The 10497-nt window shown below is 32.0% G+C and overlaps 3 protein-coding genes across 5 annotated transcripts; 1 reads left to right on the top strand and 2 right to left on the bottom strand.

Annotated features, from left to right (window-relative positions):
* The first annotated feature begins 1423 nt into the window (after positions 1-1423).
* LOC148569592 (uncharacterized) lies at positions 1424-2785 on the top strand. The gene has a single exon (XM_088485894.1). It carries the CDS (start codon positions 1605-1607, stop codon positions 2625-2627), a length of 1023 nt encoding a protein of 340 aa, XP_088342020.1. The 5' UTR covers positions 1424-1604; the 3' UTR covers positions 2628-2785.
* Positions 2786-3005: 220 nt separating this feature from the next.
* Positions 3006-5570, bottom strand: LOC107635628 (uncharacterized). The gene is made up of 10 exons (XM_016339148.3): positions 5350-5570; positions 5030-5098; positions 4787-4866; positions 4566-4665; positions 4411-4464; positions 4106-4183; positions 3893-3990; positions 3748-3805; positions 3507-3628; positions 3006-3382 (listed from the first exon to the last, which is right to left on the bottom strand). Exons 1-10 carry the CDS (start codon positions 5548-5550, stop codon positions 3229-3231), a joined length of 1014 nt encoding a protein of 337 aa, XP_016194634.1. The 5' UTR covers positions 5551-5570; the 3' UTR covers positions 3006-3228.
* Positions 5571-6378: 808 nt separating this feature from the next.
* On the bottom strand, positions 6379-10121 carry LOC107635627 (ACT domain-containing protein ACR4). Of its 3 annotated transcripts, XM_016339147.3 has the most exons (7): positions 9886-10118; positions 9749-9794; positions 9526-9640; positions 9369-9436; positions 7735-8367; positions 7074-7178; positions 6379-6984 (listed from the first exon to the last, which is right to left on the bottom strand). In XM_016339147.3, the coding sequence occupies exons 1-7, from the start codon at positions 9957-9959 to the stop codon at positions 6610-6612; spliced, it is 1416 nt and encodes a 471-aa protein (XP_016194633.1). In that variant the 5' UTR covers positions 9960-10118; the 3' UTR covers positions 6379-6609. The 3 variants fall into 3 exon arrangements, with proteins under 3 accessions (XP_016194633.1, XP_020977885.1, XP_020977884.1); XM_021122226.2 differs by lacking the exon at positions 9369-9436 and having other exon boundaries at positions 7735-8351; positions 9886-10121; XM_021122225.2 differs by lacking the exon at positions 9369-9436 and having other exon boundaries at positions 7735-8354; positions 9886-10103.
* Positions 10122-10497: the final 376 nt, after the last annotated feature.

Raw genomic sequence — 10497 nt, 5'->3', positions numbered from 1 at the left:
AAGAATTTATTTATTATATTTATGTTTATTATGAATTTTTTATTTTAACATTATTTTATTTTAAAATATTATATAAATTTTTAAAAAATTTGAAACAAATTTATTTTTTGTTATAAACATGTTTATTATAATTTTTTCAACTTTTAAAAGCTGTTTTACCAAACATAATTGTGGTGCTTGTACTTATTAAAAGCCATTTTTAATTTGATTTTACCAAACGCAAGTGCTGCAGCTTTTAAAAAGCTATCTTTTAAAAGACAGCTTTCATAAGCTACTTTTAAAAAGCAAAAGCTTTACCAAACTCAGCCTAAAAGTGGAGCTTTTTTTTTTTTGGGGTAACAAAAAGTGGAGCTATTTTGTACTTACGCACTATTGTTTTGGGTGGACTATTTATGCAATCTAAGCGGGCCAATTCACATCGCAATTTAAATGGGCCCAATGAATAGGATAATACCAACCAAAAACAGTTATGGGCTGATGATTTGTAGGCCCAACAATAAACAAGTTCGGAAACTTCCTTTCGTTTTTGTTTTCACATGGCAACACAGTTGAATTTAGCCCATCATAGTATTACAAATTTCATAGGACCAAAAAAAAAAAAAAAACAACACATTTCTCAATTAAGAAAGATTTAGCTCATTTAAAATATAAATTACATTTAATTGAATAAAATTTAGATTACAAGAATAATAATTCACATCTTATATCTTAATCTTAGTGGACTTTTTTTTGTATGACTATCTTAGTAAATATTTGAAAACATTTATTTAGCGCAAATTTAAATTTTTAATTCTCATTTCAAAATGTGAATACTTGATATTCTCATATCAAGTGAACAAAAATTGACAAAAAAATTTATATTATGTTTTAGTTTTTATTGTTAAAAAAAACTCTTTTTTTATTCTTAAAGATATTTAAAAAATCCAAACAATTTATAATACAATATAAACAAATATTTAATACGAAAATGCTAATATCCAAATATAATATATTAAAAAACACAATTTTTTAGAATATATTTTTTAATCTAGTAACAGTCTTCCAAATTAAATTTCAAACCACAATAGTTAATCTACTAAAAAAAAGTCAAATATGTCAATAAGTTATAGTTTAAATGGCATAATCTTTCCATACTCATTTAAGAGTTTGCGTGTTTGAGAAATAAATAAAAAAAAGTCAAATATTTATATCGTTGACCAAAAAACAAAGTTAATAATAACTAACCTGGTGGAATACGTTATGAATATTTTTGGAAAGCTAGTCAGATTCTGAGATTCAAGAAGATTCGACAGTTATCTAGAACGAAGAGATATTATTGGCCACCCAGAACGTGTTTATTTTATTTAACTTAAAATATTTTATATTTTAATAAGCCACGTCAGCAAAGACATAACCCAGCTTCTATTCCTTTCTTTCTTCTTCTTCTTCGTTTTTCTCAGAGAAACCTCAAACTCTCCCGAAACTTCTCGAAACTTTTCACATTCTCCAATATAAATTCCTCCATAACCTTAAACCTTAAAATCATCACACTAAAAAAACAAACACACAAAAAAGAAAAAAGATATCTAAATTCAACTTCGCATCAAATCAGAAGCACACGAAGAATGATGAACATGAAGAACATCATCAACAACAACAACGTAGTACCCTCGTATAGACAGAGGACACCCTCTAAGGTTAGAACTATTCCCATTCACTTCGTGGGTTCAGAACGTAGTAGAGAGAACTCTGCCATCAAGATCCAGAAGGTTCTGAGAGGGTTTTTTGTGAGGAATGCGTTGAAGAGGATCATGGGGTTACGTGTTGAGTTGCAGAGTGTTGAGGCTAGGGTTTATGCTTCAATGGAGGTGATTAAGAGGGACCAGAGGGAGAGAGTGAGGCTCAGCGAGACCATCATGAACTTGCTTTTGAAGCTTGATTCGGTTAGGGTGCTGAGTTCTTGGTATGGGGTTAGGGAATGTAGGAAGAGTGTGATTAAGAAGGCTATTGCATTGCAAGAGATGGTTGAATCAGAATCTGCTTGTGTTGTTGAAGAAAATGATGCTATGGTGCAGGAAGAGGAGAAGGTGGTTGAAGTTTCTGAAGAGAAAGAGGAGGAGAAGATGGAGGTTATGGATGATGATTCTGGAGCAGATATTAAGTGTGTTTCAGAATCATGCATGAATTCTTCTGTAGAAGAGAAAGAAGAGGAGAAAATGGAAGATTCTGGAGTTGATATTCAATGTGTTTCAGAATCATACAAGATAGAAGAGAAAGAGGAGGGTGATGGGGAGAGAGAAGAGAGTGTAGGAACAAGTTTGGTTGAGGAGAATGAGAATAATTGTGTGGTGAAGAATGAAGAAGAGGAGGAGGAGGAGGAGGAGGAGGAAGAGGAAGAAGGGAATGGTGATGAAGAAAGAAGAGAAGGGAAGCATAGGGAGATGTTGGAGAAGATGATGGAGGATAATGAGAGAATGATGAAGATGATGGCCAAGTTATGTGAGAGGAATGAGATGCAGACTCAGCTTCTTACTTCTCTGTCTAAGAGAGTGGAGCAACTTGAAAGAGCATTTGCTTGTGACAAGATGAGGAGGAACAAGAGAAGAAATTGTAGTGATGCCAAACACAAACAAAATATGAACAAATAATGCTTCCATCTTAGTCAATTGGGAACCTCTTACTATTTCTTTTGTTTTTTAATTAATTTGTTTGGTCTTTGAAGTTTCATTTTTTCTGCAAATCTAATGTAATACTCCTTTCTTATTGATGTTCTACAATGAAGTGGCTTCCCAATGAGTTTTGGAAATATGTTGCCTCTCAATTCTTCTGAATCTCTCCTGGTTCTATAATGTTAGTACTTTTGGCGTGTACAACTTGCAATTCACTATTTTCTTGTGTGATTAAATTTTGGGTGACTATTTTTCGTAACAATTTAGTCAAATATATCAAATCAATCTATCGATTTTCACTTATAATCTTCGTATAAAGACGGCAACTATGATTACTTAAACTAACAATTTTGAAGCTTTTGGATTTTCAGCAAATAAATTTTGCAGAACACCATTGAACCTTATTACAAGTTAGCATACATAGTATTCAGAATAGGACTAGGTGATGATTAAGGAGGACATATGCTTGAATTGTTACAATTGTATATATTACATTCAACACAGAATTGTATATATTAAACTCCAAACCAGATGAAAAATTTTGCCAAGAAGCAACAATACTTTTCTATTATTCCAAGTTTTAAGATGCTGAGTGGCTTTGAAACAGTTGTGTGGCTGTTTTCCCCATGATCCACTCCAAATCAGATGGAGAAAGAGATGCCTTATTGGCAATTAGATTGACAGCTTCTTTGGCCTCTTTGTAACCACATTCAGGGACAACAAATGGAAAATCACTGCAGAAAGATGTGTGATTTGAGATTTGTCATATGATTTGGTTACATGAATAAAACCCCATCATGACTTTGCCAATCCTAGTTGGTGTTTTTTACAAAGTTCAATGGTTTTAAGGTAGTTTACCTGCCCCACATTACACGGTTAGCACCAAAGCTAGAGACAATTTGAGACAAGAGAGTTGACAAATCCAGATAAGGATGTTTCTCTCTTGAAACTCTGAAAAGGGCACTAAATTTCACATACATCTGTTCAAAATAAAAGGATTAGAAGATTCATTTCCAAAATCTTATATTGTCAATATTTAATTTCTTCTTATGTAAAAGGTTTGGGGATTATGTTCATGAAGAAACTATCAGGCACTTACTTGAGGGAATCTAGATAGATTTAAGAGCCTAGAAAAGATAAGCTGTTCTTGATCAGTTCTGCAATGTGATATTCACTAAATTCATAAATAAGATTCCATTTTCTCTGTCATTGCAAGAGTGATTATACTATATTAAATATCTCACAGTGGTGGTTTGCAGAAGGCCAAGTGATCAAGTATCACAATTGTTGAGGGAAATTCTGTGCACAGTTGTTCAATTTCTGAAATATGCAAATCAAGCCCCTGAAGTTGTTGAACCATAGTCTTTTAGTTTCATCAAATTAATCATTGGTCACAACTGGAAATACTTTTAGATTATAGTTTTGTGTCAATGATACAAGGAAATAGTGAAACACACCTTCATACACATGATGCTGACTGGTACTTTGAGTTCTCCAGCCTTTTGAAACATTGCTTTTCCAACTTCATTTGTCATCTATACTAACATCATTCAAATAAAAGAAAATTCATTCTTAGTTTTGATGCAATACAGCATATGATCTTAACATATTAACATCTTTTCTTTCTTGATCTGCATATTGATCTACTTTTCATTTCCCTTTCCTGCTTTACTTTATACTGCATGTTTGTGTGCGTGCGCGCGCGCCTATGCACTTATACATGTATGATTTCCTTAAAAGAAATAAAAAAGGGGTTGCCTACCTTCTTGCCAGATGGCCACAAATAAGGGTTAAACCGCACGACGCGATAACCATCCTACCATGAACAAAGAGAAAACTTCATTTGCTACGTCTGAATAAATAAAAGAAAAGAAAATAAACCATATGAATGATATAAAGAAGAAATATCCATTAGACCTTCAAAACAAGATCTTCAAACTGCTTAAGCCCACTGCCATCATCAGCTGGATTAGCAAGGCAGCACCCAACAAATTTGGTTGGATATTTCTTCAAAACACTGACCAATAAACAAGAATAAGTATATGGTAACAGCTATCAGATCAAGCATAGCTCAGAAATTCATGAAATCAAACATGTTGAACATAATATTTAAGAAAATGTTTGATCTTTGATTTTACCTTGTGACATAATTATGATCAAATTTATGATTAATTGGCTGCACAATGAGTGCACTATCTACTCCTGCTTCCTCCATACACTGAGCATCTCAGAATGTGTGCACAAACACAAATCCAGTCACCATCATCAGTTCCCATGTAACTAACATGAAGCAGTTACAAATTTCTTGAAATATCACCAACTATATAAACATGAAAAGAGAGATAACAGAAGAAATTAAATTGAAGCATATATATATATACCTGAAGTAAAAAATCAGCATGTCCTGCTAAAGTGGGCTCTTGTCCAGGATGGTAAGGGAATGTAGCAGCCTTCATTTCAAAGTTAACAATAAATAAATAAATAAAATAAAAAGTTTGCATGTAATATATAAAATCAGTGATACATGGTATGAACAAGTTTATCAAAAGATAGGGCAAAATTACATGACTTCTGCTGAAGTTCAGTGAAATTCAACTTGATTCCTTTCTATAAGTATGCATTAATTTCCTCTAAGATTTAAGAGTCACCAAAACATGTATGATGTTTATTTATTTTTCCTAATTATAAATTTAACAAAAACCTCATGAGGGGAAGCCCACACATGGAGATGAGAATCCAAGATGACTTTGGAAGCTGAAGCAGTTTCAGCTTCAGTTTCAGTGATTGATGCCATTCTGATTCTGAAGGGTAACCTTGGTTTCCTCGAATAATAACAATAATGTCTTGTTGGACATAAACCTGAAAGTGAAACCAGGGTGTTAAGCCTCAACAGTGCCACCATTTTCGTGTGCAAGTGCAATTTCTTATTTTATTATTATTTTTTAATTTCTTATTGTTATTGACTTATTGCTTTGTGCAGCTTCCAAAATATTGCCACGTGTATAGATAAAACTCTTAACCTTATTGCATGAATTCTTCAATGAGTTAAATAAATTAGGATACCGTTTGTTTTTGAGGTACTGTGAGAGAGAGAGATTGAGAGACTGAAATTTAGTATTGTATTTGTTGATTTAGAGATTGGTATTAAAATTTTTGTCTTTGTCTCCAAAATTTCAGTATTTTATAGTACCTCTAAGAAGTAGGAACACAGAGGACTAAAATTTTTAGAGATAGAAATTAAAACTTTAATAACATTTTATACATAAAATACTCTCATTTCAATTAATTAATTCTAATTTTACCTTTTGTACAAATTAAATTAGAGTTTTATTTTTGTTTTAATTTCTATCTCTCATTTTGCACCAAACAAAATATTAAAATTTATTTCAATCTCTGTCTCTTAGTCTCTGTCTCTCAGTTTCAGTCTTTCCGTTTCTGTCTCTCCATCAAATGTTACCTAATTGTAATAAAAATTAACTCTTTAGGTATAAAATATGTGTTAAAATATGATATATATATACAAAAAATAATCACTAAATTTCTGTACAAATATATATTATTAATTTATTTTTAATATGTATTCTGTATTTTAATATATAATTTATATAAATGACAATTTTTATGATTAATTTTTTAATATATATATAACATGATCGAAAATAATTAAAAAAAAAAAGAAAATGAGAGATTTATTAAATATGCTACAAATAAATATGCCTACTACATACACCAAGCTCTATAATCTGACAAATTGATTACAATTTTATACTAAAAAAGATCCAAAGAGATCAACCATAAATCATTACAATAACAAATTGAACAGAATCAATTTACTATTTCCTATTTTCTTTCTTTTTTTTCCCCCCAAGTGTACATAAAATACTCACCAGAAAAGTGAATATCACACACACACACACACACACCTCTTATGAAATTACAACATATAATAATATGAAATAGTTCAAGAAAAAGACCCCATAAAGCTTTTGCAGAAGAACTTGACAGACCTCATTTTAAAAAGATTAGACAAAGAAAATCTTCCACTCTCTTGGGGTGTTGTATCCTTTGATGATGAGAATACATTCATTACATTGTTATTGTTATCATTATTCTTGACATGAAGTATGGTGAAGCCAATTTCTTTTCTAACAGCTTCAATTGTTTCAGTCTTAACAGGAGCACCATATGCATCAGCAACATAGAACACATTCATGGCTTTACAATCTCTTGTTGTAACTTCAGCACGAATTACTGAAAATCCATTCTCTCTGAATATTCGAGTTACATCTGAGAGAAGCCCAACTCTATCTTCACAACAAAATTCTAGTTGTATGCCCTGTAATAATTAATCAAGTATTAATTAATTAATATGTATCAATTATAACAAACAGGTTATATTAGAAAATTTAGAATCCATTATAGTACTTCAGAAGTTCTTCTTTTAATAGCAGCTTCCAAGCAATGAATCACTCTTTGCCTTTCTGCTTCAGAGCTGATTGGATATCCATCTATATGCCTTATATAATATTCCTGTTACAAAGGAAGAAAAAAAACTACTAAAGTGAATGTTGGTAATTGGTATTGATCCGTTCGTTGCCTATAATTCGGCTAAGCAAAACTATAAATCGGAATCCGGTTAAAACTAAATACACATGTGCAGGAGTACGTGCTTTGCTCTCCTAACGAACTTATCCTATACAATCAAATAACTACGTGCCAACTCAGATGGCACAAGAATCTCTCCGCAAATCTCTCTAAAAAAGCTCACTAAAGAGCAGTTATCACATAATTAGACCCACTAAGTAACAACTCCACAATATCAGAGTAATCCTACCATAACAATTCTATAAATATATCCATTCCTGACATGAAAGAGGTACGTTATTCATTCTGAATAACTCATATTTATCTTCTACTTTTACTAACTTGAGCGTTGGAGTCCCTTTGCAGGTACCCAACGGCAAACACTAACAAAACATGCTATACCTCGGAGTCTATTTTCACACAGGAACAGGTATGATAGAATTAGCAGGGACAAAACTACTAAAAGTATTTATCAATTACATATAAATATGAATTCAGAAACCTGATATGCCTCTGGTCCTTCAGCAATGGCAGTTCCATGGTAAACAACATACTGCATATCAGTGAGAGTGCAAACAGCATCAAAGAGCAACTTTGGCCTATCAAGGCACCTCAAGTTCACAACCGTGTAAACTTTATCAGCACAATAATCAACAGTCACAATTGGTTTCTTCTTGTTACTCTCATCACTTGTTGATCCATTACAATCCTCATCACACGTGTCGTAATCTCGATTAGCATACATCATCTGGTGCAGCCTCCTTTCCTTGTGAGTTGATCCAACAGAGACAACAGCAGTGTTGGCATCAACACCACCACTCTTGTTTTCTATGTCCCCTCTAAGAACATAGAACAAGAGCTGCTTGATCTTTGCAAGATGTTCAGGATTGTTGATTGGCAACTTTGTTGCCTCATCAGTTATGTAAAGAACTGATGCCATTCTTGAATTGTGTGTCCATACTTCTGCTGCTAACACATTGCATTTAAGGTCTGCCAGGATGGCGAAAATCTCCGAGAGTAGTCCCGGCCGGTCTTTTCCGGTTAATTCGATTGTTGTGTGTTCTAAAACGGATTCAACTTCAACTCCAATGGATCTCCTAAGAGCTTGGAAACCAAAGGCTGCTGGACCAAGTGACTAAGATGAGTCAAGAGGGGAAACAAAGATATCAGTATATGACTTATGGTTTTAAATTGTGATTAGAGTTCTAAATAGTATACAGTTTATGCAGTCTAAAACTATTTAGCTAATTCAAGTATGAGAACTAATTACTAAAGTGGAAACTCATATGCAATTATCTTCATGTAAAGTTGTTAGTTGAGATCGTTAGATAATAATTTAGCCAAACATATCAAATCATCTAACGATTCTTAATTAACAACTTCATATGAAGACAACTACACATGAATTTTCACTGATTACTAATTAGTGCTTCTTGTATTGTTGGGTTCATTTTCAATATATTTGTGATCTAATATGATACAAATTGTTCATAAACAGAACCATATCCTTTTTCCCTTGTATCCCATTTCTCATTTTGTATAAAAGACAAAGATTAGGAGCTTAATGGTAGGACTAGGAGGTATTCAATGTATTGCATCCATGTTCCATGTTCCATGATGATGATGATGATGATACACATATTATATGTACACCAAATATTAACTAACAATTAGTCAATATGTATCTTTTTCCAAAGATAGGAAGACTCAAATCCGCGATCTCTAGATGAGTATGGAGAGACTATGTCATTTGAGCTATAACTCGTCCACTATAGAAATATATATTTGATATCTAATCATTTTCTTTTAATTATATTATTGTAAACAAGTTTGATTATTTTAGTAGCTAATTATTTAGTTGTAAAAATATGCAAATCACAAAACATGTAACATATATTTGATAAAGGTCTTATAAAACACAATAGTATAGTTTTTGCTCATCATAAAAGAAAACCAATAAAATTAGATATTAACAAAATAAGAACAAAAAACTATAGATAAGCAAAATAAGAAAATAATTAGATGGGCTCACGGCCCAAGCCTGCCCAAACCCGAAACACCATCTTTTAACAGTTTGGTGGGTCAAGTGTGGCCCAGTTTTCTATCTCAACAAAAAAGTTGGTTATTCAAATGTACCTGTTGAATTCTGTCGGCTAAATTATCTTCAAGAAGCTTATTCCCATTTTGATCCGTACAATGAAACACTGGATTTTGCATAGTGGTAGTTGAAGCCCAAAAAAAAAGGACAAAAAATATATAAAAAAAAATTGGAGAGAATTTAGAAGCTTATTACCATCCATAAACCATTCTCCATCAGAGGAAATGTAAGCTCTATTTATAATGATGTTCATATCAATCAGAGTTTGAACCATCTTCAATAATATCCCACACCTATTTGCACCATCAACCTACAAAAAATTCAGAATTTCAATTAAATTCAGTGTTTTTTGATGACCCTTTTGCAATGCTAAAAGGATAAACCCAAAATTTTCAAACAAGCTTTCAAAATTTGAAACCTTTATCAATGTGGCTGTTTTGCTAGAACTGTTGTCCACAGTTACTCTGGAAAAAAAAAAAGAAGAAGAAAAGCTCAGATTAAAGAACAAGAATATAAACTAAGGAAAATCTTAAAACAATGGTGTTTTATTTTGACCTTGGAGGATTCATCCGAATGAGAAGCTTCTCAAATTCATCGTCCGTAGGCATAGAAAAGTACCGAAAATCCATTTTGGGGTATGGCTACGGAACAGAGCACAACAGAAGTACAGAACAGAACACAGTACGAGGTGTGTTGTGTTGTGATAACGATAACAGAGAGAGAGAGAGAGAGAGAGAGAGAGAGAGAGAGGTATACTGATATACTCTGTTTATTTTGTGTCTTTTTCTTTTTTTTTTCTTTGGTTTTGTGTGTGTATTTATATTTGCTGTTTGGCTTTTGAGATTATTATTTATATATTAGCAGAAATTATGAAAAAGTTCATATCATAATGAGTAATTATATGTATATAAAAAGACTATATATGTTGATAATTTTTTTATGATTTTTATTGGTTGATATTATAAAATAACTTTATAACATATTTGATTACATTTGATAATTAAATAAGAGTATTTAGTTGGATGATGAAGTGGTGGCTGTCTCCTAAGTAAATTTTATTATTATATTTATCTTAAATTGATGTGATGTTAAAAGAGAAAGTTATTAATTCAGTCAAATATTTGTTATGAGAATTAAGTTGAGTGGAATTCAAAATTTTTTTATTTC

The sequence above is a fragment of the Arachis ipaensis genome, chromosome B4 (genome assembly GCF_059453495.1).
Source record: "Arachis ipaensis isolate K30076 ecotype BB chromosome B4, ASM5945349v1, whole genome shotgun sequence".
Taxonomy (NCBI): domain Eukaryota; kingdom Viridiplantae; phylum Streptophyta; class Magnoliopsida; order Fabales; family Fabaceae; genus Arachis; species Arachis ipaensis.
The sequence above is the reverse complement of the archived record's forward strand: the minus strand, read 5'-3'. Positions and strand labels throughout refer to the sequence as shown.

Bases quoted from the DNA above. Each gene is read 5' to 3' on its own strand.
- LOC107635627 (XM_016339147.3), bottom strand. From the start codon at position 9,959: ATGGATTTTCGGTACTTTTCTATGCCTACGGACGATGAATTTGAGAAG. The intron at 9,437-9,525 runs GTAATAAGCTTC...TGCAAAATCCAG, and splicing joins TGGAGAATGGTTTATGGATG to TGTTTCATTGTACGGATCAA. The intron at 8,368-9,368 runs GTACATTTGAAT...GACTCATCTTAG, and splicing joins TAGCCGACAGAATTCAACAG to TCACTTGGTCCAGCAGCCTT.
- LOC148569592 (XM_088485894.1), top strand. From the start codon at position 1,605: ATGATGAACATGAAGAACATCATCAACAACAACAACGTAGTACCCTCG.
- LOC107635628 (XM_016339148.3), bottom strand. From the start codon at position 5,550: ATGGTGGCACTGTTGAGGCTTAACACCCTGGTTTCACTTTCAGGTTTA. The intron at 4,184-4,410 runs GTAGGCAACCCC...ATGTTAGTATAG, and splicing joins TGTGGCCATCTGGCAAGAAG to ATGACAAATGAAGTTGGAAA. The intron at 3,629-3,747 runs GTAAGTGCCTGA...TATTTTGAACAG, and splicing joins ATCTATCTAGATTCCCTCAA to ATGTATGTGAAATTTAGTGC.